The sequence below is a fragment of the Seriola dumerili genome, unplaced genomic scaffold (genome assembly GCF_002260705.1).
Source record: "Seriola dumerili isolate Sdu_G_001 unplaced genomic scaffold, Sdu_1.0 BDQW01000024.1, whole genome shotgun sequence".
In the NCBI taxonomy this organism is placed as follows: Eukaryota; Metazoa; Chordata; class Actinopteri; order Carangiformes; family Carangidae; genus Seriola; species Seriola dumerili.
In genome coordinates, this window is record NW_019174279.1 from 902,008 (window position 1) to 926,547 (window position 24,540).

The 24,540-nt window shown below is 40.5% G+C and overlaps 5 protein-coding genes across 10 annotated transcripts; 1 reads left to right on the forward strand and 4 right to left on the reverse strand.

Annotated features, from left to right (window-relative positions):
* Positions 1 to 77: 77 nt before the first annotated feature.
* Positions 78 to 5,983, reverse strand: LOC111234493 (AP-3 complex subunit mu-1). Of its 2 annotated transcripts, XM_022762629.1 has the most exons (10): positions 5,739 to 5,983; positions 5,110 to 5,387; positions 2,961 to 3,132; positions 2,723 to 2,860; positions 2,513 to 2,598; positions 2,274 to 2,407; positions 1,942 to 2,149; positions 1,442 to 1,586; positions 1,325 to 1,332; positions 78 to 99 (listed from the first exon to the last, which is right to left on the reverse strand). In XM_022762629.1, exons 2-10 carry the CDS (start codon positions 5,380 to 5,382, stop codon positions 88 to 90), a joined length of 1,176 nt encoding a protein of 391 aa, XP_022618350.1. In that variant the 5' UTR covers positions 5,383 to 5,387; positions 5,739 to 5,983; the 3' UTR covers positions 78 to 87. The 2 variants fall into 2 exon arrangements, with proteins under 2 accessions (XP_022618350.1, XP_022618340.1); XM_022762619.1 differs by lacking the exon at positions 78 to 99 and having other exon boundaries at positions 247 to 1,332.
* Positions 5,984 to 7,284: 1,301 nt separating this feature from the next.
* LOC111234151 (adenosine kinase-like) lies at positions 7,285 to 15,257 on the forward strand. Of its 2 annotated transcripts, none has more exons than XM_022762095.1 (11): positions 7,285 to 7,376; positions 9,705 to 9,779; positions 11,150 to 11,203; positions 13,349 to 13,424; positions 13,538 to 13,710; positions 13,799 to 13,907; positions 14,165 to 14,335; positions 14,464 to 14,499; positions 14,600 to 14,714; positions 14,836 to 14,922; positions 15,026 to 15,257. In XM_022762095.1, the coding sequence occupies exons 1-11, from the start codon at positions 7,285 to 7,287 to the stop codon at positions 15,148 to 15,150; spliced, it is 1,113 nt and encodes a 370-aa protein (XP_022617816.1). In that variant the 3' UTR covers positions 15,151 to 15,257. The 2 variants fall into 2 exon arrangements, with proteins under 2 accessions (XP_022617816.1, XP_022617824.1); XM_022762103.1 differs by lacking the exon at positions 7,285 to 7,376 and adding an exon at positions 8,272 to 8,358 and having other exon boundaries at positions 15,026 to 15,150.
* A 21-nt stretch (positions 15,258 to 15,278) lies between these two features.
* LOC111234165 (dual specificity phosphatase DUPD1) lies at positions 15,279 to 19,659 on the reverse strand. Of its 4 annotated transcripts, XR_002665644.1 has the most exons (5): positions 19,574 to 19,659; positions 18,474 to 18,661; positions 18,154 to 18,377; positions 17,757 to 18,043; positions 15,279 to 17,327 (listed from the first exon to the last, which is right to left on the reverse strand). XR_002665644.1 is itself a non-coding variant. In XM_022762116.1 (4 exons), the coding sequence occupies exons 2-4, from the start codon at positions 18,650 to 18,652 to the stop codon at positions 17,820 to 17,822; spliced, it is 627 nt and encodes a 208-aa protein (XP_022617837.1). In that variant the 5' UTR covers positions 18,653 to 18,661; positions 19,574 to 19,659; the 3' UTR covers positions 17,410 to 17,819. The 4 variants fall into 4 exon arrangements, 3 of the variants coding, with proteins under 3 accessions (XP_022617837.1, XP_022617858.1, XP_022617846.1); XM_022762116.1 differs by lacking the exon at positions 15,279 to 17,327 and having other exon boundaries at positions 17,410 to 18,043; XM_022762137.1 differs by lacking the exon at positions 15,279 to 17,327 and having other exon boundaries at positions 17,410 to 18,043; positions 18,474 to 18,664; positions 19,574 to 19,656.
* Positions 19,660 to 19,682: 23 nt separating this feature from the next.
* Positions 19,683 to 21,701, reverse strand: LOC111234216 (dual specificity phosphatase DUPD1-like; the record flags this gene model as incomplete). Its single annotated transcript, XM_022762184.1, has 4 exons — positions 19,683 to 19,733; positions 20,218 to 20,443; positions 21,264 to 21,481; positions 21,568 to 21,701. Coding segments are annotated over 4 exons (597 nt in total), but the record flags the coding sequence as incomplete, so codon positions are not given.
* A 95-nt stretch (positions 21,702 to 21,796) lies between these two features.
* On the reverse strand, positions 21,797 to 23,676 carry LOC111234225 (dual specificity protein phosphatase 13-like). The gene is made up of 4 exons (XM_022762195.1): positions 23,621 to 23,676; positions 22,446 to 22,571; positions 22,144 to 22,361; positions 21,797 to 22,017 (listed from the first exon to the last, which is right to left on the reverse strand). The coding sequence occupies exons 1-4, from the start codon at positions 23,674 to 23,676 to the stop codon at positions 21,797 to 21,799; spliced, it is 621 nt and encodes a 206-aa protein (XP_022617916.1).
* Between the last annotated feature and the right edge of the window lie 864 nt (positions 23,677 to 24,540).

Sequence of the window (24,540 nt, forward strand, 5' to 3'; positions counted from 1 at the left end):
TTGCATGTACTTTGTCATAAACCAAATTACTGTATAACTTTACCTGATGATGTTGTTACAAATGAAAAATCTGGATCCCCAAAGTCATCATGGTTCATCCTGAGGGGAACATGAACATGTGAACCACATTTCACAGCCACAAATGTTGAGATATTTCAGTCAGGTCCAAACTACTGGAATGGCTTAAAAAAAGCACACATAAACACATTATTTTAAAGCTTTTATAAGACATCTTATAGACTAAAATACAGATTCAACTTCATACAAGAGCTTTAAGTAGTATTTTCCACATGGACAATTGATTGTGCAAATGCTGTGCTGAGTTAAGAAGTTGCATTCAAGATTATGTGAGGATCTTGTAGATTTCTGAGTGCTTCTCATACAACTGTTCCCGACAGACTGCCTGAATCACTAGCTCATCTCTGGGCCCTGCAGATTGTTGTACTTCCTAAGTCAAATTTTGTACCTTAAATATAAGATATATTTACGATATACTTCCCTCAGTTCTTGAAAACATGCAGTTTGTGCTGTAGTGTGTGCTTTACAAAGCACTTAAACCTACTCATAGAAGGCCACATTAAGAGTGAATGCGTGCAAAAAATACCTGCACTAAAGACAGTGCCTCAAGATACACTGCAGCTACTCAGAAAGTAGATACGTTAGATTTTTTCAAAAATAAATGTGTGTATAAAACTGGCTACCTTTTATTGTGTAAAATGGTTTTCAAAGGCATTACTGCTTTCTCTTTAGGCAACATGCAAGTAAGATTGTGACAGTGTGTTGAAGTAGTGAGAAGCAAGGCAGTGAGCTGTGAGTGTCCCTTTTCAAAGTAAAATATTCCCCATAGGCAACACTCAGAGGGTGTTCAGCAAAAAAAAAAAGAAAAAGAAAAAAAAGAAAAAAAAATTTAAAAATTAAAAAAACAAAAGAGGAATGGTTCATACAATGCAGCACAATTAAACTGGATAGAAACTAATAGCACTTCAATAAGGTCACACTGATTATTAAGGCATCCCTTTTACAGGCCACAAATACCATCCAGTCATATATATGTAATGCCAAACACATAATAAATAACTGTTAGAATGCAAAATCGTTCATTAATAACAATGAGGCGGAGGATATATAAGACTTATTGGAGAGCTGACATAGCGGTGTGTGTAGCAACCTTGCCTCCTATTTGGCACATTGAATTGTTGACCTTTGGCCTCTGACAACTGACAATTATTACTCAGGTCCGCACTTGAAATTTCCCCGCTTTAGTCACATATTTGACCCCTTTAAACGGCTTGTACTTCTCTCCGTACATGTCAAGACGACTCACCTTCAGACCTGTGCAGAGGGGAGAGAAGCAAAAGTGTGAAACGGCTGGAAAGTGCAAAGCAACTACATCCAGAGAGAAAGAATGTGTCTAAAAAAGCACTGATTAGTTTAAGATTACCTGATATGGCCAGCTGCTGTATCTTTAGGTCGATGTTGAGTGAGGGGTTCTCTTCAGGTTTGGGGGCTCCAGCCTGCATACTCAGACTGCCTCTCAGGTTAGGAAGCTTCTGGGGGTTCAGTTTCCCAATGTCCCAGACCAACACCTAAGAAAACATAAACATGCTCAGAGCGAGGACAATGAAACAAAACAGATTTCATTTTTTGTTTTATTCTCCCTCTATCACTACAAGTTCTAATCAACTTTCCTTCATGACTATGTGCAAAAGGATAATTCATATTTTTAAAATAGAAAATCTCATGCTTTCACGGACAGTTTTAATGTTACATTGTCGACTAATTTAACACCTACAAGCTAGGAAGGTAACTTTGTTGGGAATCATTTGATAGTACCGAAAAAAAACTGAGCAGTGTGATGGACACTGAAGGCGTTCTAACCTCTCATTTTAAACACACCTACTTTGTCACTGCTTGGGGGCAACCTTGTATGTGGTCGGTTACCTTGGTAGCGAGGTCATAGGTGTAGTTTCCCTGTGTGGCTGTGAGGTTGGTACTGAGCACAGTTTTAGGCATGTGGACAGTGACCATAAGACCCTCCACCGTCTTCCCCATGGTCTGCTTGGGTCCGATCGTGATGTCCAGGCGACCACAAGGTCCCGTCTCAAAGAAACTGATGTTCTGCTTCACGTACACTGGAATGGCTACGAGGCTGAGGACGGAGACAGACAGGATTGAGCACAATGCCAATAAACAGAATAAACTGCACAAAAATAAATGCAAATTCATACCTGCTGACTAGTCACACATAAACTGATAGATTTAATTTCGCTTACTTCTGAGAGCTGACGTGATACGTCATGAGTGTGAAGTTCCCATCTGGCGGGATGAAAGAAAGGACACGCTCCGACTCCCAGCGCTTAAACCGCACACACGGGTGGAAACTCACGTCATCGAGAAGACGAGGATTCTGTCACCAAAAAAGCAGCAGCAACAACAACTGGTGACTTTTTACACTTGCAAAAACACACAAGCAGACCCCAAGAAACACAGTGCTACGGGGAAATGAACCCACCATAAAGGACAGAGTCAGGTCAGGCATCCCAGTGAGCCTTACGCAGGCTTCAATTACACCCTGGATCTCTGCAAATACTGTTGTGCCTTAAAGAGAAAGATTAAAGGACATGTAAACATGTTTAAAGAGTCACCACATCCAATTATATCCAACATTTGTGCCATGAATACACACTTCATCTACGGTGATCAAACAAGTGGCTGGCTGTACCTGATTTGTCCAGAATGGCATCTATTTCCTCTATCACATCAAAATATGCCTCGTTATTGGTGTATTTAACACCAGCTCGCCTCCATGGGATATTGGACAATTGCCCTGTTGGCAACGTATCTCCAACATTACTACCTCCTAGAAAACACACAAAGAAAACAAAAACATTAATGTGCACACAGGTTTTATTTCAAATTTGGTTGCTAGGACAATATATATCAGGGTGACATCTGTGTACCTGTGAGCGTGTTGACGACTGATCGCAGGATGGTGGGAGGCCTGATCATCTCTTTGAGGACGTTGGACTCTGTTGCTAGTGGAAAGCCATTGTCCAGCATCTCCTCCAACAGCTCGTACACCGTCACCACATTGTCCTTGATTATAACTTCTGAGCATTCTCCAAAGTAGTCCTGAGGATGTGGCATACTAATGTATACTAAATGTGCACATGCAGTACGTTCAATATACTGAATTTGAGAGTGTGTTGTTTCTGCAGTGAGTATAGAATAAAGCAGAGGTTCTCAAGCTTTTACACATCAAGGAACCCTAAACTGACACAAATTAGATCACGGACCCCCATCTGATAAGATTTTTGCTTTTAGATGTTTTATGACAGACAGTGTTTGAAACCCATGAACCAAAATAGTTATACAAAAAGAAAAGAAAATAATCATTAAATAATTAGCATTATTATTACTCTTTTCGCTGGGGACCCCCCTAAAGCACTCCACTTTGGGAACCACTGGAATAAAGCAACATACTTTACTACTAAAGGGGAATTTTGCAATACTTTCACACACAGATGTCGGCCACCCTAACTTCACACTGTGAAACCATGTGCTGTTTGCTTTAACATGTGGTGGTTGCGAGTAGCTCCTCCATTTCCTTTGTACATCGCACATGAGGAAATACTATACATACAGCAGCACACTCAAAAGCAAGTACACAATCAAGCATTTTTAGTATGCACTATACATCGACTTTGGAAGGCACTTAATTCTGTTGCTTTTCCAGTGTGAACACACGACACACTCAAAACACTCCTGTTCACACATCACACTAAAATGCATCATAGGTGATTTAAAAAAAAAAACAAAAAAACAAGTACAGCACAATAAAATCATGGTGGACACACTGCAGCTCAGTTCAACCAAAATATATACTGGGATCTGTTACCACATTTAGGCCGCTGCAGTGTGAATTAATTCTGCAACTAAATGATTATTTACGTTAGCAATTCATTTTATGATTACTTTCTCAATCAGTTAAACATTTGGTCTATAAAACATCAAAACTAATAAAAATGCCTGTAACAATTTCCTGTAGCACAAGATTGTGTCATCAAATTGCTCGTTTTGTCCAACAAACTCTCCAGAAGCTAAAGATTTTCAATTTCCTATTACACAAAACAGTGTTTCCAAAATGATTAGGCTTGTTACCTCATAAAACTAAGATGTGTCTACTTCATCGCAACTGTGAGAAGTTTACAAGTTACAACTTCTCACTCCGAATCTTTTGAACATAAATCTGTTTTTCACAACAACAAAAAAAGCAAGGACTGAGGATAAGAATTCAAACTTGTGTAGCAGAACTTTGTTTTTTCTATTTTTTAAACCTATCTAATGATGCATGTCATGAACCCCTCAGATTTATACTGTGACCTATAGGACGGGTCCCGTCCCCCAGGTTGGGAATCACTAATATAACATAAAGAATAGTTAAAACTAGAAAATCTTTGGCATTTTTGCTTGAAAACAACATTACTGATGAATCAGTTAGCTAAACTGTTGCCAATTATTTTTCATTCACTCAACTAATCGTTACAGCTCTAGTGTTTATATAGTGGTTCTCAGGCTGGGAGGGCTACGAGCCCCCGCTGGGACGTGATGTGGGGGGTGAAACTAAGTTGAATGAATATGATTTATGTAGGGAAAATAAAGAGAACAAGAGTTTGCTGATGCTGTTGTGCTGACTTTCATTTTACTAAAATTCAGCATGGATCCTTTTTTTTTTTATTAGTTGCTTCTTTTATCATTGATAATGACTGATAAATATCGTGGGGTGGAGGTGTGTGAACTTTTTTGCAGCTTCTGGAGGGGGGCATGTCAGAAGAAGTTTGAGAACCACTAGTATAACACAACAAGCCTTACAAATAGTGGGATATGGCTAAGAAAAGTTTTTTTTTATATATATATATATCTTTCACTGCATGATTCTCTCTAGCTGTATGCTTAAGAGCAAATGTGTTCAGCAGCAAATGCAATTTCCCACAAAATAATTTCAGGGGAGTAAAATGTACCATCTAGACCACATCTACACACAATCTGCTCATACAGGACACAAAAAAGAAGTCAGACTTATATATATACTGGCATCGAAGAACAAACCTGAAATGTGTCTGCCACTCTGTGCAGGAACTCAATGACAAACAGTGGAGGCACCTCAGTCTGGATGACAGAGAGGAAAAAGAGCTTTCCCCTGTATATGCTGATGAGATAGTGGTGCGGGGTCTGCAGGACGGGCGGCACATTCTCCGGGTCGACTGCTTTCTCCTTCGCCTCGAAAAAGTAATCACACACACTCCGGCTGATGACACTCTTCCAGTGTTTCTCCAGGAAGATGTCTCCCGAGTGATTAATCAGGAACAGACTGTGAATCATCTCAGCTGTAACAATGAGGCGGTTGTAGTTAGTAGTAGTAGTCCTCTGTTATTGACACAGAGGCATTACACCAGCGGTTTGTAAAAACTTAAGCCCTCATCAATCATTTGTTAGTCCACAAATCAAAACAACACAATGCAAATGTGATTGTTTTCAACATTTACATACTGTCAATATGTCAAACTTACTTCAACCTCAGGTAATTTAACCGGTTGGCTAGCAACCTGAGATTGGCAAGTTCCGACATTTTTTTTTCATGCATACTACCGCTTAAACAAAACAAACTCAAGGGCGACATGAAAGCACTAAACACAGGATAATGTAGACAAAGTTTTATCTATTGTTTAAAGTTTTACCTGCTTACTCCAGCTGACTGTGCCAAGAGTATGTTACTCGGTGCCAATATGGCAGAAAAGTGTGAGCTGCTGTGGAGACGCCTGCAGATCTAAGCACACGTAAACGCAACGTAGTCACGAGTACATGTCGACAAACCAAAACAATAAGTCCCAAACCCGATTAGCACAGTATTGACATATATTGTAGGCTGTTCAATATTAACCGACACCACTGTCAACCTGATCGATACTTTCAGAGCAAAGTTTAACGCTTTTTAATCAGGCGACGTTCGTGGGCAGCTTTTTCGTATTTTGTTACCCTGAGTAGAGCCTGTCAGGTGTTTGTGCTGTCCCTCTTTTCAGCATAACACACATTTTAGCTGCTCGGTGGGGATGTGGCAGACCAAATATCCTAAACCTGAACTCTCATGTTAGGTTTCAAATGTAAGAATGCAATCAGCTGCCATAATATCATGCAGACTTATATATAAAAACCTTTATCTGACCTTATAGTACAAAATCTTCATAGGAACAATTATTACACAAATTTAACAACACCAAAGCTACAACAACCAACATCTAGTATTTCAACTTAATTTGGAAATCTTTTACTGAACCTTAAAGTGAGATCCATGAGAGAGATATGCTACAATTTACAAAATAAAAATTGTAACCAGGGGCTCAAAAGACCAGCTCTAGTTGGGTCTTCACCAACTCCTAAGGGAAATATTTGTCTTTTAAACTACTAAATAGTAAATGCTCCATTATGTTCACCAACAATTATTACTTTGTCTTTCTGCAGTGTGGCGCTGGATATTGCACAGTGGAGTTTCCCCCCAAAAAACAGCTTGTAAACAATATGATTCTGTTGGCAAAGTGTTATTTACACAAATGTAGAATTGTAAAATCAACCTCCTGTAAAATCCTTAAGACAAAAATTCACTAAACTTCTAGACTCCTCAGAAATGTATTTTAAGTTAAACCTTCCACATATGTCTTGATTTATATAGTTTATTTTTCATAAACATTACTTACTTACTATTTGTATTTTACTCTTCATTAAAGTTACTATTTAAGCATTTCGTTTTTTATGCATCATGTGGAACACATTACACTCAAGCTCTCAGTTCATTTGAATAAGTGCCTTTCCTGTTTGCAGCTGCCTTGAATTAAATCAAATTTGAGACACTTTATTCATATCCTGCACTGCACTGCAATTTCCTTCTACTGTTTTACTCTTATTTTTTCTAGCCTTATATTACATTTTTATTATTTCAAATCCTATTTATGTGTGACATTTGCCACTGTCTTAATGACTTTTATGTCTCATGTAAATTCAGCGCTTTTTGGCCTTGTTGCTGAAAAAGGTGTTATACAAATAAACATCCCTTGCCGGGTCGCTGAAAAAGTGAGCGGCCACTTACAACTCAATGTAAGACTTTTGATTGGCGGAGCTCTGCCGCGCCTGCGAGGCAACACTCGGGGTACAAACTCCCTAAGATCTATTAGCACGACCGCATTTTCATACCGGTTAAGGTGATTGCAACGTGCTCCTGTCTTGTCAGCCATGGCTTCTGAAGAACCTAAAGCAAAGAAACTTAAACTTTCAGAGGAGGAGAAGAAGGAGTCTCCGACCAAACAGACTCCTGCCAAACTAAGGTGACCGAAAGATTAAAAAAAAAAACAAAAAGCTAATAAACTGGCTGTTGAGGAGACACGACCCTCCTCCGTGTTGTTTGAATGCTAATGTGCGCTCAAATCTTTAGTTTGCAGTGTTTACATGCATATATTATGAATGCTCGAGTTTGAAAAATATTGAGTTTCTTGAGCTCATTAAATATTTGTATGAACGGCGACCACGGTGGGGAGCAGACGTCGTTTGTATGGGACAGTGTAAAGTCTCTCGGTGCAGTTACCCTCCAACATGCATGTGCAGCTAATAACAGTTAGCTGGTTGTAAAATAGGGTGTCGGGAGCATTTAGACACCGCTGTTGTCCGTTTACTCTAGCAAGAAGCCTTTTGTTCAGGTGTGTGTGCCAATATCTAATCTAAGTTCAACGTGACTACCGCCTGCCCCTGCATGTTTTAAAGCTGCAGGAAAAAATACTTGAACTGATCCTGGGCGCTCCGTCCATTCAGTGCCAAGGATTGCTGCAGAGAAAGCTGGTCTGAGCCATCCTGTACCGGCTCCCAAAACAATGAATTGCGGAACAGTCACATGGTCGTGAATATGTAATGTTTTTTTTCTTCCTGCAAAAGTCTTATTCGGGCAAAGTGTATTATCCGGCTGAGACCTGCAGTTATATGTCATATATCATGGTGTCTCTGTCATCAGCACGCTCCTCACGGCGTTATTTAGCCTCAAAAGAGTGAGTGGATTGAAGCTAGACTCGGCAAAACAAGCCAATCACCAGATAGAGACAGACTGCCTTGGACCTTCCTCTTTCAGATGCCTCCAATCAGTCAGTCCCGAGTGGGAGGAGCTGTGGTTGCAGGGGTAAATCGATCTGCCCCCACACTGAGCTGAAATTGTGAAGTTTTTCAATGCTTAGCTCTTTCTGAACCGGTTTTTAGGTTGCTCAACAGGTCTGTCAGTACCTAGCTGTTACACAAAGAGAGGGACACCATGTCTTCTGCAAGGTAAGACCACGTTGACATACAGGGAACTGATCTAAATCCCGGCATTGGTTCTGGTTTAGTGTAATTGGCTGCAGAAGCCCAGTTATCACCTGACTGCACATTGCCAGATTTATATGCTGTAGGAAATTATAGTGGGGCTGTGGCATCTGCCACATAGGTTGATGCATTTTCTGTTTTTCAGCAGGTCACTCCCTTTGCATTTTCGAAAACCTTCTTCCACGTTGCATCTTCTCGCTGCATTAAATCTTGTCCTTGGGGTGATTTGTAGAAAGAAAGGCTGCAGGGGAAAATATGCTAGCACATGTTCATACGGTGGCATCCGTCCAACGCTGTGTTCAAAGACTTGCTCCATCTGGGGTTCTCCCAGAAACACAGATATGAAGGCAACGCCAAGACACAGATATGATGCATGTACTGTTAAATTGCCATACTATAATGGCTTGGAGCTTTTGCAGTAGTACTCACAGATCATTTAGTATTTGCTTATAGGAAAGTTTCAGACTCACTGGCTTTAACTGTTTACTGATGTGTAAGACAAGTTCCAGTGGGAATGTCATGTGTTGACACAAAGTGCAGAGGTGCTTGTCGGTTGCTGTCTCATTTTGTTGAGCCCCAGTGGTGGGAATCTCGCCATGCTGTTTTGAGAATAATGTTTTTTCGCTATCACAAGACTAGAATTTGCAACAGTATGCACTCAGTTGTTCGCCTCAGGAAAGAGCGCACTGAACAAATACAGAGAGACACAGCAGTGGGCTGTCCTCTCCTCCCTCGCCTTGCAGTGAATATCATAACATGGTTACATGCTTGACTCAATGGTTGTCTCACAGCCGACCACATTCATATCCTTTTGTAATATGAGTTGATGAGTGTTTCCAATTTATGACTCATATATGTGTTATTTCCGCTTTTCTGTCTGTGTTCTTCTGGGACATTTAAATCATGTGATGAAGTCACATGAAAACAAAGCTGTGGGATTTGCAAATTAATGGTCAACACTGGGATAGAAACCGAGAACACTCGATGCAGAGAGCAAACATAAATTTTCAACATAAAGTCCGTGAAATTCTTCTCTCTACAAACGAGGTCTGCTATTTTAATGAATCAACCAACCAGTTTAAAGAAGCTGTAACTGATTATAACTGTGACTCAACAGTTAAATTATTAAGAGCAGCTTCAGACAGTAAAGACAGACAGTTCAAGAAAACATGGATTGTACAAGATGTCTCCTTATTCCTGTCATGCCATTTTAAGTCAATGTCGAAAACACAAATTGATGGGAGATAGCTGTTAAGACCAAGCCTTTTAGAGCTGTGCTTTTCTTTTAACATGTGGCCTTTATGTTTCAGCGCTAATTCACTCTTTGGAATGGGAAACCCCTTATTGGACATCTCTGCTGTTGTGGACAAAAACTTCTTGGACAAGTAAGTTAAAGGACTGAAGCAGTGGAATAAAAATGTTGTCACTTAAACTATCGTCATCAGTGGTTGTAGTCCTCCCTGCTGATTGGCTTAGAAATACCCAGAGTGGTTGTAAACTGTGACCCAGTAGTTGCACGGGTGACTCCTCAAAAGTAAATTTAAATGAAAAATATTAACATTAATTCACATTTTAATATACATAATTTATACTGACCCTAGAATATATAGGTAAAAGAAATATTACAAATATGTTGTTGTATGAATTCTGCTTTGTTAAAGACTTGGAGCCTAAATCCATTTTTTTATGCTGCTGTAAAATCTCCATAAAGCACAGTCATAATCATATTAAGTGAAATATGTGAGGCCGACCATAAGAGACAGAGGCTCTATGATGTAATGTGATCAATGGAGATACAAGATAATGATGAGATGAGAGTGCAGAGCACAGGAAAGAGCAGTGCTTTCTAATGAGAGCTGTATGTCCAGCAGATACACTGCTTTAATATATTCTGAAATGAGACGGTGTATCCTACATTGCAGTGATTTGCAGTGGACTGTTTTCGCTGAGTGAAACAATCAGTGCCTCTCCCTGTTTTGTCTACATGTTCACATTACTAATGATCATTTATCAGCGTAGTTAAATCACATCAGCACAGCCTTAAATGCCATAAGCAGGATACAAAAAACTCAGGAATTCATCTTATTTTAAGTTTAATGTTGTGGTGCTGTAAAGGCAGTGACCCAGTAATTTTACCTACTTGCTTATTTATTTATTTATTTATTTATTTATTTATTCATTTAATGATCATAAGTAAATCACCATCAGCAGAAACCTTCATAGTCAGATTTGGAGTATTCTGGTCTGTCCGAGCTCTGTCACAGTTGACCAGGTCAAAGGACTCCTTTGGGTTCCAGCTCAGAGTCCGCTCTCAACTCCTTGCGTAAACCCCTGGATTAGAGCTAAACCAGCCGACCACAGCTCTAATTCAGTCTCACCTAGAATAAACCAGGACTAAAGCCGCACCGTAATCCCCAACCTACCTTTGACTTTCAAGGAAACTACTCTCTCTTTAGCATTATTTACCAACATGCTGATTTGAACTGAGTGATGATAGCGAGTAACAAAGGCATTCTCGCAGTTTCTCAGTGCCTTTCCCTGTGATGTGATAGCTGGAAATTTCATTAATCACATTTTCCACAGAAGTGACCAACCCATTTGGCAGCACTGCCATCGTGTCTGCAACGTTTACCCACATAAACATAATCCAGACTCTTATTGTGTGGGTTCGAATGAGCGGGGTTTGATTCAGATTATGTTTCTGTTGACTTGGAGAAACTAATGCCACATTTTTTCTCCTTTTTATCATTCGCAGGTACACTCTGAAACCCAATGACCAGATCCTGGCAGAGGACAAACACAAAGCGCTGTTCGTATCTCCTATACCTTAACATTTAATGTAGAACATAGGTTGTGAGAGAGCTCTTACACACATATGTCTGTGTCCTCATTGAGTTAGCTCCTCTCTGCTCCTGAGCGGGCCAGTCAAAACAGGCACACACCAGAAATCACCACAATTGACCTCCGTTCCTTTATAGATGGCCAATGGCAGAGCAGCAGACCAGGCAGAGAGAGGGTCTCAACCAATAGCAAACCAGGACACTTCACCTCCCAGTCCCTATGAGACAAGAGCCAGAAAGCAAACATTTAACAGCAGGAGATAAGAAAGTCATGAGTGACTGTGGGTGTGAGAGAGGATTGCTCTCATGTATTCTGACTTTACATTTACACTCTCTGTTATTTAGGATGAATGACAATTGACAGTTAAATTAAAAAAGATGGATGCAACTTTTGTATAACCACTATAGACTATTACATCTCAATATATATGAATCATTAATGTCAGGGGAGATTTTTTACTCATGATGTTGTCAGGAGCTTAGTGGGTAGAGAGGGTGACTTAATAAGTGCAAGTGGAAATACTTAAGGGACACAATGAAACAATTTATTTATAAAAAAAAAAAAAAAAAAAAAAAAAAAAAAAGAAGAAGAAAAAATAGAAAAGGTCGCCCACGTGTCATTTTTTTCTCCATCTCCCAGATGTCTCCTCTGCAGCATCTGGCTCAGTCTCAGGACCTTTAACAGCAGTCGACCTGTTATACTGTCCGATGGAACATTTGAACGACTTCTCTCACACATTCTCATAAACCCACACAGATGTATGTCCGTGTGCGGGATGATATGACTGCTATATTTAGATCACATAACATGGCGAATGAGAGAGCCCTAAGCGGAACATCAAAGCGCTGCTTCAGTCATTGTGTTATGTAACGGGCGTAAATGGCTCAAATAGTATAATCAATGATCAGTCATGCGCATACTGTATATTTTACCTTCAAGAAATATTTTGAGAATAGAGTACAGTCTGACACCAGATGAGGTTACCGGCCATCAAGCTACATCCATCACCATGCACACCACATGGGTGGACACAATAAAGCTAAGCTAACAAGTACAGGCTGTAGCTTATATTTTCTTTACATCTAATTCTAGGCAAGAAAGCAAGTAAGTGTATTCAGCAAAATGTCGTAACTATTCCTTTTACAATTTGGCGAAGCCTTCAGCGCCAAACAGACGCATTTTGGTCATTACTCAAAAATGTTTAATGTCAGTACCCGGCCATAATTGATACTTTGTCTGTGGTGAGGTTTTAAACCTTGAACTCATTTAGCACTCAACCAGCATCCCACAGAAAGATATTGTAGGCAGGGCTTTCCACAAGGATATGGAGTAGCCAGCCAGTGGGAAAAATGGCCAGCTATGGTGGTCCGGGGTTTTCCCTCACAGAAAAACTTTGGCCGCAAAAGCTCGAGTATGGGTCCCTGATCTTAATTAGTGTATATTTTAATGAGTTTGCATACCCGATTGTAAACATGTAGTGAATTATTGTTAAAAAAAGAAAACTTGGTACATATACTGTATATTACTGCAGGAAGTTCCATTATGTCATACTTAACACATTATTGGTCAAAAGCAAAAAATATAAAAGCATTTAAGACATTTTAAACTGAAACTAAAATTACATTGTGAGGCTGAGCAATAACCTGTAGACATGAGTCATGTTCGTTGATTCATCGAGTGGCCTGTCTAATGAGGAAGTCCCCTGACTGTGCAATCGATGTCGTTCTTAATGTGTTTTGTCATCAATTGCTTTGTTAATATTTGTCACACAATGAAGACAGCTCTCTGCTCTCTACTTGGCGGGACACAACCTCTCAGCGGATTGCACACACAGTCATAGAGCCTGTGGGGGCAGGATACAGACAGGCACGCTTCTCTGTTGTCATGCTGGCATTGTTTTGAAGTGATGGGTAGTAATCAAAAAATTTAAATGCACAGCGAATCTCAACAAGTACTTACAATTATGGACTTAAATGAGTAGTCGGCTGTTTGGCTGCAGCCAGTGTTTATCGAAAACTCTGTAGGTTTCAGTTTTGCAGAAGTGAACAAATTTTATGTATCTTCCTTTTGAAAATATGAATTAGAGGAATGGCATGTTTGTCTCTCTTTGTAGATTTGATGAGCTGGTGAAGTTGAAAGTTGAGTACCACGCTGGAGGAGCCACACAGAACTCTATAAAGATCGCTCAGGTCAGTCATGTACACACAAACTCACTCACTTCCTGTTCTGTCACCACATAAATACTTTGTGAAATTTTTGCTGTAGTCAATCGACCAGTGCTGATCAGAGCTGTGTTCTGTAGTGGATGATCCAAGAACCCCATAATGTGGGCACGTTTTTTGGCTGCATTGGCAAAGACAAGTTCGGAGAGATCCTGAAGCAGAAGGCTGAAGAGGCTCACATCGACGCCCACTACTACGAGCAAGATGAGGAGCCCACAGGATCGTGCGCCGCTTGCATCACCGGAGATAACAGGTGGGTAATCAAAAAAATACACATTTGTTTACTCATTATAATCTTTATCCGTCTGTAACTCTCCATCTCCGTTGTTTTCTCCTCCCAGGTCTCTGGTAGCTAACCTAGCTGCTGCTAACTGTTATAAGAAGGATAAACATCTAGACCTGGAAGAAAACTGGAAGCTGGTGGAAAAAGCTAAAGTCTTCTATATTGCTGTGAGTACTGTGCCAAACCAATATATGGTGTGTTGTGCCATTTACTTATGATATTCAGGTCAACTCACGTCCTATCACTTCACCTTTGTACCGATGTGTGGCCATCAGAGGACCCACGGGGGGATTTCCAGACATACTAATGTTCATTAGAGCCCATCAAGATATAAAAATCAGATCAGTCTTGACCCAGTGTCCTTCCTTCCTTCCTTCCTTCCTTCCTTCCTTCCTTCCTTCCTTCCTTCCTTCCTTCCTTCCAGGGTTTCTTCCTGACTGTCTCCCTGGAGTCCATCCTGAAAGTGGCGAAGCACGCATCTGAAAATGACAAGATATTTTGCCTGAACCTCTCTGCTCCCTTCATCTGCCAGTTCTTCAAGGACAACCTCATGCAGGTTATGCCCTACGTTGATGTGCTGTTTGGCAATGAGACGGTAAGCCAGACTTTCACTGCACATTCTTCACATACCCTCTGTATTGACCACACATGCTTGTGTGGTACTTCATGCACGTATTTATGTAAAATATAAATCTTGGCTGATTTTTTTTTTTGGTTCCTCAGGAGGCAGCTGCATTTGCTAAAGAGCAAGACTTTGAGGTGAGTGGACTGATGGTCTCATTGTGCATTTGCACATCTCTAGTGCTGCAATTTCTTGTGTATTATGAACTGGTTGTGTTAATGCGTATTTTCTCTGTAGACCAAGGACATTAAGGAAATTGCCAAGAAAGCCCAGGCTCTTCCCAAAGACAACACAAAGAGACAGAGGATTGTAGTGTTGACCCAAGGGAAGGATGCCACCGTTTTGGCCTCAAGTAAGATTTAATGTTTTTCTTTCTTTCTTCTTTCCTTATATTACTTTAATTTCTCCCAGTGTCTTGTCCTCTTGTAGACATATGCTGTAGAAGTCAAATTTTTCTTCTCATGTCTGTTCAGGTGACAAGGTCGAGACCTTCCCTGTACTGAAGATTGACTCCAAGGACATTGTTGACACAAACGGTGCTGGTGATGCCTTTGTAGGAGGTAAGGTTTCCATGTGTTTTCAGGTGATAACATTACTTGATTGCTTTGAGTCTTTCCTGTGTTTTCTGTGGATTTCTGTGACAGCGTTTCCTCTGCGATGCAGGTTTCCTGTCTGAGCTGGTCCAGGAGAAACCTCTGCATCAGTGCGTGAAGGCCGCACACTACGCTGCCAATGTCATCATCAGACGAGCAGGTTGTACCTTCCCAGAAAAACCTGATTTCAACTGACACACTTCCGGACAACTTTTCCTTCAGCCCGAGGCCTCATGCTCACCCTGCCATACATCAACTGTCTGACACATAAGCTCCACTATTTTCTACAAATAGTACCCTCATTTTTTTTTTTTTTTTTTTAAATCAGCCACCCGTCCATGTTATTTTTCAATCCATCCACACGTAATTTCTCACCAATTGTTGGTTTGGTGCCCTGTCTCTGTGTCCTCCACTTGGTGCCACTAGAGGATCATGGGCCAATACAAGGATTTATTCATACATAAATGACCATAAAGGACTCACGATTACACCACAGAACGGGATAATTTTGGATCTAATAGAGAAATCATGCTTTCGTAGACAGGTGTTTTGGGATTGTTTCTCATTGTATTTTGGCTCCGACACTGCCAGCGTCTGCCGCACTGAAACCGATCACACTCTGCTCCGAATTCTCAAGTTGACGTCTCACAAGTCTGTTTTTTTTTTTTTTTCTTCCTTCCTTCCTCCTTGAGACAGAATCAAAGCGCAAGAGGCTGATTCCACAATGGGAAGGACACATTATACACAAACAGAGGAATAAAGAATAGTGTCAGAGGAGGTTTTTGGATACGGCGTTGAGAATGTGCAGTAGTGATTTGTTTTAGATTTTTTTTTAAGATTAATAATTCCTAAATATGTGTTGTTTAGTTTTTAATTTAACAGGCCAGTTACTAAAAACCAAATGTTTTTCTTTTAAGTGCACACTTTTTAAATGTGTTGAAGCCTTTGCCCACTATGTCCTGTGATCACTGTTAAACGTCACCTGCAATGTGTCATTGATACTCAGAAGTTACCTTCAGTGTCAGAATTGTGGAAGTTTGTTTTGTTCGGGCAGGTGCTTCTAATAACGAGTGCCTTTTTTTTCCTTTCCGTGTCTGTAAATGTTGCTAAGTTTGAAATCTTGATGAGCAGAGGCCTACATGTGAACCTGTATTTGTCTGTGCAGGAAAACTTGCAAGCTATACCCGTGATGGGGAACTAGTGGCTTGTGTGGCTGAAAATGGGAATGTTACATCTTTGAAATGCATGTAAGGTAGCTGGCATTGTTGGAAAGAGATCATTATATTCAAATGTTCTCTGTCAGAGGAATACAGTGGGCATTAAAATTGACCTGTCCTGTGTATTACCTGAATTAGTGGCCTGGTGTTGTTTCTGGGTGTGTCTTGATCTTTTGCAACATCATAGAAAATGCAACCCAGCTTCAGCTCTGTCAGCTTTCCTAAATCAGACTTGAATGGAGTGGAAATACATCATCAGATTTTAATATTTTTGTTGCTGCTGGCAACTGCTGCAAATGGCAAATGAAAGACAAAAAAGAATTTGGGTGGGAATCAAGGATGTGAGCTAAATTCAGCCTTAGACTTTGATGCAAGACCAAACATTTCAAACAACCTGAGTTTTGTGATATGTTGTGGTCTGTGCAACACACAAACATGAATTAAAATTTTCTGAATATAGACATACTGTAAAATGTCATGATAGAAAAGAAACCTGTGCAGTTGTCAGAATACTACAAGAGATGTTTTGAAACTTGTGTATCTGCTAGATGTAAAATAATGTGTATTGTCCCTCCAGTTAATAGGCTGCTTCTTTATTTGTTCAAATACACCAAAAAGCCTCATGTGACCTTTTATTACTGGTCTCAGCAAAACTCAAGTTGCACATCTGTGCTAGACCGTGATGCCTAAAACTGACAAATAAAACTTACAAGGTTGATCTTATTTCTTATTCACTTTTCTGTCTGGGTATTTTTATTGAATATTTAACAACACTTTTAGGTAGTTTTATGATTCCCTCTGAGAATTTCCTTAGAAAAATATAATCCGAGGTAAGTAATAAGAGATCCACAGCATGTACTTTGCAAATCTCCGACTTCTTGATTACCATTAAAGTCCACAGTGCAACAAAATGCTTCAAGTCCGCATTAGTCAGTGAATATTGGATTCAATTTCTTACTCCTCATTGTATGCTGTACATCTAATCAGCACAATAACACAAGTAGAGCCATTTCAAGTCAACGGCTACAGCGCTAAAACATGATTTGTGGTTAAAAAATTTCTACTTACTGTGCTGGGCTGTGACCTGCAAGCGAAACCTGTCATTACACTTTCAATATTCACACACTTTGCAGATGTTTTCATCCCATCAGTTTTCTGAAAAAAAAAAAAAAAAAAATATATATATATATATATATATATATATATATATATATATTTTAGATGTAAGATGGTGGAGTATGAGGCAGTGCTGAGGAAGTATCAGTGAGTGTAAACCATGGTTTGGTATATCTGAATCAGAATCACAGTTCTGCTGCTGGACACAGACACTGACCTGAGGCAGATGTGATTATTTCATTCTTATCTATACCGGGACATTTCTGCCCATTCTCTGGTCTGAATCTTTAAATTCAATTAGTACTCGCGCTGGCCTGTAGTATTCACTGAAAAAACATCACTAGGCCCTTGAGGGCACATTTGACATTTGAACTGTATGAGACCAACATGACTCATACAGCTGTTGTGAAAAACAGCAGAGTTTATTGCTACAATAGTTAAAGAAACATAAAGAAGACTTTTGTATACCTGAGATGGATTCAGGGAATAATGAGAGTTGTATACACTGGCATATTATTAATCTATCATGTGCTATTGGTCTTGCATTTGTCTTTTTTCTCTGAGCCTCTCCTCTTGTAACGTGATGTCCAGGGCTCTGAGCTGTTTTAGGAATCCATGATTGGGCAAGATACAACGCCGCTGTCGCACATGCTCAATAGCATCCACCACAGTTAGGCTGTGTTTCATCATCAGGTATGCCAAGACCAGAGTCGCTGACCTGCTCCGACCCATTACACAGTGCACCAGCACTTTGTCTAGGAAAAAAGTCAAATAATATGGATTCAGCACAAACAAACGAGTGAAGCATTCAGGTTTTTCCAGAGAATGACTTTGATTTAAAGTTTTGGTTTCCTCCAGGACTCACTCTGTGGGTGACTGAGGGCCTCGTGGATGAACTGGGCTGCAGGGCAGAAGTACTGGGAGATGTTGAAGGTGGGTTTGTCATCAGCCTCTACACCGTAGTACTGGATGTCTATGTCACCGTAGTAATCAGCACCAGTCAGCACATTATTAAACTTCCCCTCTGCAGCATTCAGGACATGTGTAATACCCAGATCCCTCAGGCCGGGCCGCTCCAGAGCCGTTTTCCTGTTTTCATGAAACACACAGACTCAGTATGAGGCTATCATGAATTTTGACACTTGTACTGCAGAATTATGAAACCATCTCTGTGCATTTACTCACTCATCCCCGATGTAGACGCTGGGCCAGACCTGGTTGACATGGGCAAACTGAGCCCCACTCCCGCTCCAGAACAGCTGCTCCAGGTCTAATGTTCCTGGTGTGATGTAATCGCTGTCTGGGTCCACCTGCACCGCTGCGTACGGGTTTTTACCTCTGGACTTCACCACACAGGAGGACATGTCTCACCCCTGCTGCCCAGAAAACACACACATCCTGGAACTAAATCAAAAACTGAAATAACATCTGCACATTGTTATCTGCTCAAAACTAGATGTAATATTAACACCTATATATCATATACAGCCTTAGAGCTGCAATGATTAATCTATTTGTCAATTAGTGAATTAGTTGATCAACAGGAATTTAATCAGCAGCAATTTTTACAGCTGTTTAATCGTTTGAGTCACTTTTAAATATTAATGACAAAATTCACCAGTTCCAGCTTTTTAAATGTGAACAGTGCTGGTTTTCTTGGTTTTCTTTCCATGACATTAAACTTAGCTCAAACAATCCCTCAATTAATGAAGAAAATAATAGACAGATCAGAATCATTAATGAAAATAATTGTTAATGGCAACCATATACAGCAATATACAGCACTTACCTATGGCAGACATATGGAGGATCTGTTTGACTGACATATTTAATTTTAAAAAGAATTCAGAAAATTATCAATTTCGACATAGATTTAATTATTAAGGATTTATACAGAACTAAATAAAACAAGTACATTAATTAAAGCTGCATTATTATTAGATACATAAAACCAGTGTGATAATATAGTTTTAAATTTACAATAAAGTTAGAAATACAGTTTTTTTTAAAGTGAATTCATTGTGATTTCCATTCAACAGCTCAGTTGTCAGTGCACTGCGGTGCTCTGGGGTTTGTGATAAAACTTCATTCATCAGCTGTTGGGCAAAATAAGAGCTTCTCTCAAACAAGTTCAAGTGACAGGCAGTGAGTTATAGTTACATATCATTTGTAACAGCAAGAACTCACTTATATGACTGTGGTAGCATTTTACTATTTCATAAAGATACTGGCCTGAACTATCAGGCCAAAAAATACAAGTACTATGGCAGGAAAACATCACTTACCCCTTCCTTGTAACTGTTAAAAGTTATCCGTTAATCCGTTCCTGAGCGGGATCACTGACCAGCACCTCCACTTTTCCTCAGTGGACATGTGAGAATGTGTGTTTGTGTGCGTCTGCGGCCAAGCAGCATGAAAGCAGAATGCTAACTGCTCTCTCCGGCTCTGTGTTTAAGATGATATTTTTAGTCAGCTGGGCTACAACACCTGACTTCAACAACTTGACACACATGCACGCACGCACACACTCACAGATTCTTTCTCACAGCCTTCCTAATGTGATCTGAATCCTTTAATGTGACAGCGATTACTTTTCCTTTAGCCTGCATGGTAAACAAATACACTGCATCGTGGGGCACAATGCCAAAAAACAAGAAGAAGTTTTAGTAAGAGTGGTATGTTGCATGGTTTTCATCATAGGAATGTCACTAATGTGTGGACAGGTGTGGGGATCAGTTAGCATTTGTCAGGGCAGTTATTTCTGGAGACATAAAACTTAAGCATTCAGTTGTTATATATCACTAATTGTTTCTGGGCAGAGATAAGCTACGAGGCTGAGACAGGGACTGAGAGATGACACACATGACATTTCTATTTGTCAGTTAATGTGAATTCCAATAAAACAGGTGTCTGTGGTTGTTATCAGGACATGTCAGCGTGTTCCTCTTCCTCTGTGAGCTGTCTGCTCTGGGGCCTGAGGCTCAGATCCAGCTGTCTCAGCTGCTCCAGAAATCCAGAGTTGGGTCCAATGTCTCGGTTCAGACGCACAGCGATGATGGCGTCCACTAACGTCAGGCTCCGGCAGATCATCAGATACGCCAAAACCAGAGCTCCAGAGCGACTGACACCCATGGCACAATGGACAAACACCTTCCCTGGAAGATTCATTGATTATTAGATTTAGTAACACTAATTAATTGATTAAAATGTTCAATACAAGAATGTACAGACCTCTTCGTCCCAAAGTTAATTTGTCTCATCTATTCATAGCCCACAAGCAGAGAGGTCAAAAATTCTCAAATCTAAAGGTATAGATACCAACACACACTTCTGAAGATTCTTTCTCCAGAATATGGCTGCATAAAATACATCCACAGACAGGTCACATGACATAGCTGAATACACCAAACACTATGTGTGATATGCAAGTGTTTGTGTGCTTAAATTACGTCTGATAAATGAAAACCCTGACTGTTTACAGACCCTTTTAACAATGCATGCATCATGATAATTCACAATTTGTGTTAAAAGTGTTAAATTAATGGTGAAAAAATAAATATTACAAGAGTACATGAGAGAGCTGACAGGACAAAATAGAATGAAGATATAATGTCTTCAGATTAAAGACTAGAGTGAAGGAAGTGATGAGTAGAGTGAAAGAGGAGGAGGAGGGAATCATTGCAGCTGAAGTCGATAAATAGATGAAGTTCAACATAAAGAGAACAAGAACTCATTGAGATTCTTATTAATGAAGATTCATTAATTGTGCATTGTGCAACATTAATTGTGTATGAGCTTGTTTGAAATTCCCTGACGTGTTTAAATAGGTTGGTATTAGCAGAAATAAAGCAGGAACTAACCTTGTAATACATTTTTATTTTATTTCTCACTATATTTTAGACGTGTTTGTCTTTGTGCAGTTATGTTGCTCTTTACGTCATGAATTCGCCCTTGCTGTCATGTTTGCACACTGACCGTTTTTCTGAAGAGCACTGTCTATGAACTGTGCGGCCGGCCTGAAGAAAGGCTGGATGTTAAACTGTGGATGGTCTGCAGCCTCAACACCGTGGTATTCTACTCCAAGGTCACTGTAGAAGCGCTGGCCCGTGTTGATCCGGTGTCGACCTGCTGCGGCGTTCAGTATGTGAGTCACACCCAGAGACGAGAGTCTGGTTTTATCTCGTGCCACAGACCTGCAGACGCACCCCACACACAAACTGAGTTGTTGTAATATCTTTTTAGAACATTTCGAGATGCTGGATGTGACTTTTCTACTTGCTCGTCTCCGATGTAGAGGTTTGGCCAGACTTGATTGACAGGTGCCACTGGCTTCCTGTTTGTCCAGAGAATTTGCCTCAGCTCTGTCAGAGAAGGTGCGTCCTCCTCCTGGGTTAAGTGACCTCTGTAGCGATAAAAATGTGTGTGTGTGTGTGCATATGTGTGTGTCTGTGTGCATATGTGTGTGTATATGTTGATGTTTCTGGCTTTGCGTGTGTCTGTGTGTGTCTTTACAGTGTTTGGGCCTGTCGTCGCCTCCTCCTCTCCCTCTCCAGGCTCATGTCGAGGCTGCGGAGCTGCTGCAGGAAGCCTGGGTTGGGGGAGATGTCTCTGTGCGGCCTGACGGCGGCCACCGCCTCCTGCAGCCTCAGGCCCTCAACAATCATCAGGAATGCCAGCACTAAGGTAGCAGAGCGGCTCACACCCATCAGACAGTGGACAAACACCCGTCCTGGGACAGGGACATTTGCTGTTATTATTTAATATGTTTATTTGCTGAGGTCATAATTAAAGACTAATTTCAAATCCAGTCACACACACACACACACTCCGATAACTGTAAGTGTGACTGACTTGCCTCCCATGGCCAGTGCAGCTCTGATGTATCGTGCTGTTGGGTAGAAGAAAGGACTAAGGATGAAGTGTATTGCATCGTCAGCCTCCACCCCATAATAATCCACTGTCATGTCTCTGTAGAAACGTGGGCCGGTGTTGACATGTTGACTTCCATGAGCAGCATTGACAATGTGAGTAATACCCAGACTGTGGAGAGTGCCCTTGTCACGAGCCGCCACCCTGAAACACAATCACACATTCATTTCTGTATGAGTGAATATAGATGCACTGTATGTGTGTGCATGTTATTGTGTGTGAACCTACTCGTTGCCTATGTAAAGGTTTGGCCAGACTTGATTGACATGTCCAGTGGGTCTTCTGTCTGCTAGCAGGAACTCCTGCAGCTCTGAGACAGAAGGAGGTTCATATGGTGGATCCCTAAGAGACACACTGTAATAGCACACACACACACACACACACACACACACACACACACACACACACACATACACACACACACACAAGCCTTCATTATGTATGAAATATGTTCTGTAAATCTTAAAGAAAGAAAAAAAAACAAAAGTCTAAGACACTGCTGCTTCTCTTAACAACACAGAGATCATAAATCATCTGAAGTGGTGAAGCCAGAGGTGTTTCCACTCTGAATCACATGAACTTACCTCACTTCAAGACAGTGCAACCTCTTCTTCTACCGCGCTCGCTCTTATTTCTGTGTACACGCTCACAGCCACACACACACACATACACACACACACACGACTGTGTTTCCTTTTATAACTCTGTAATCATACACTCATTAGTGACAGACACATCCTGCAGACTCTATTCAGGCACTTTAAAGCACATTCAAGCTGTTCTACATGCCCGAACTCTCATTCTTATGGACAACAATGTGGCATTATCCCATTAACTTTAACATGAGCTCACTTGCTTAGTTTCCATGATGACTGCAGACTGTTATGTAATACACCACTGTACCATATGTGTCCCTATGTTGCCACTCAGGAGCCAAGTGACATCTGCTGCTCTGCTCCTTTAAGAATTATTGATCAAGGCTCTAATATTCATTTACAATGTACAATAAAACTGAGTGCAGTGGGCAAAATCACTAAAATGTCGAATCAAAATTGTATTATTTTTTAATTGTAGGGTATTTGATCTTATGTATAATTAGAAACAAACACGTTCGACTGACTACACTGAAAATACAGGCCCCAAAGTACAACCCCAATGCAACAAAAGCGAGTTTACCTGTGATCACTGTAACAAAAGGGTTTACACCTGTGATCTCCAGTTAAGACTAACTGCATGAACGAGGTTGAAAAAGAAATCCGTGAACACCACAGCTTCCTCAGGTTTGGCCTGGGTTCTGTCTAATGCAACATGGCTCCATGTGATGAGGAACAGCTTATAGGTAAGAAACCAGACTGTGAGACTTCACAGCGATGGGAGAGCGTTCAAGAGCAGCAGCAGGCTACTGAACATAAGGTGAAACACAGATGCAGCAGTGGTCGGGAGGTGTAGGAAGAGCCATACTACCAATGACAGATGGTTATTCTCGAAAAATGACGCCACAATAGCCATTAGCTATTTGCACAACCTTGCACTGAAGAACAAACGGCTAAGTCTCTCTGATTTAACCCAAGAATTATCTGTGGAAATTGGTGTTTCAGTGACTGATTAGAGCGTGTGAAGGACATTGCATGAAGTCAGTCCTCTACAGACAGCGTCCAAGAGGAAAACCATTACTCACAAAACTACAAGGTGAAACTTTGCCAACATGAAAACAGACCCAGTGAATGTTGGCATCACATTCTTTGGTCAAACGAAACCAAATGAGTTTGTTTATATCAGATGGGGTCCAGAATGTTTAGTGTGGTTTCGTCTGTGAAACATGGAGGTGTGAGTTATGGGGCCACATGAGTGCAAAAGGTGAAGTGGAGGTGACATTTATAGATGGCGATATGATTGAGTTTTTATACGCAAAGATACTGAATGAAAAGATGATTCCCAGTTTCAAGAAGCTTAACAGGAGAGGAATTTTCCCAACATTCATACCAACAATGATCCCAGACACAAAAATTACATAAGAGTTTGTAATGAAGAAAAAAAGTGAAAACTATGACCTGATCACGGAGTGCATGTCGTCTTGACTTGAATTGAATACAACACCTTTGGAGTATTTTAAAGTGGACGGTAGGGCAGAAAAGAGCAGCTGAAAAGAATCATTTAAGAGGAAGGGCAGAACATCTCTCCACAGATTTGTGTAAGATTGGTTTCATCCATACCCAAGAGGATCAAATTTGTCATCAAAAATAAAGGCGGACATACAAAATATTTCAAAAAATAAATGAATTGAAGGATGTCAATATTTGGTTTTTAAATATGAATTATATTC

Coding starts and splice junctions, on each gene's coding strand:
- LOC111234225 (XM_022762195.1), bottom strand. CDS start 23,676: ATGGCTCTTCCTACACCTCCCGACCACTGCTGCATCTGTGTTTCACCT. Junction 22,572..23,620: donor TGTGTTTCACCTTATGTTCA/GTAGCCTGCTGC, acceptor GTGCTATTACAG/TGTGTCTCTTAGGGATCCAC. Junction 22,362..22,445: donor AACCTTTACATAGGCAACGA/GTAGGTTCACAC, acceptor ATTGTGTTTCAG/GGTGGCGGCTCGTGACAAGG.
- LOC111234151 (XM_022762095.1), top strand. CDS start 7,285: ATGGCTTCTGAAGAACCTAAAGCAAAGAAACTTAAACTTTCAGAGGAG. Junction 7,377..9,704: donor CAGACTCCTGCCAAACTAAG/GTGACCGAAAGA, acceptor TTTATGTTTCAG/CGCTAATTCACTCTTTGGAA. Junction 11,204..13,348: donor GAGGACAAACACAAAGCGCT/GTTCGTATCTCC, acceptor CTCTCTTTGTAG/ATTTGATGAGCTGGTGAAGT.
- LOC111234493 (XM_022762619.1), bottom strand. CDS start 5,382: ATGATTCACAGTCTGTTCCTGATTAATCACTCGGGAGACATCTTCCTG. Junction 2,861..2,960: donor AGTCGTCAACACGCTCACAG/GTACACAGATGT, acceptor TGTGTTTTCTAG/GAGGTAGTAATGTTGGAGAT. Junction 1,587..1,941: donor CCTATGACCTCGCTACCAAG/GTAACCGACCAC, acceptor ATGTTTTCTTAG/GTGTTGGTCTGGGACATTGG.
- LOC111234165 (XM_022762116.1), bottom strand. CDS start 18,652: ATGTCCTCCTGTGTGGTGAAGTCCAGAGGTAAAAACCCGTACGCAGCG. Junction 18,378..18,473: donor AGCGTCTACATCGGGGATGA/GTGAGTAAATGC, acceptor TCATGAAAACAG/GAAAACGGCTCTGGAGCGGC. Junction 18,044..18,153: donor GGCCCTCAGTCACCCACAGA/GTGAGTCCTGGA, acceptor CTTTTTTCCTAG/ACAAAGTGCTGGTGCACTGT.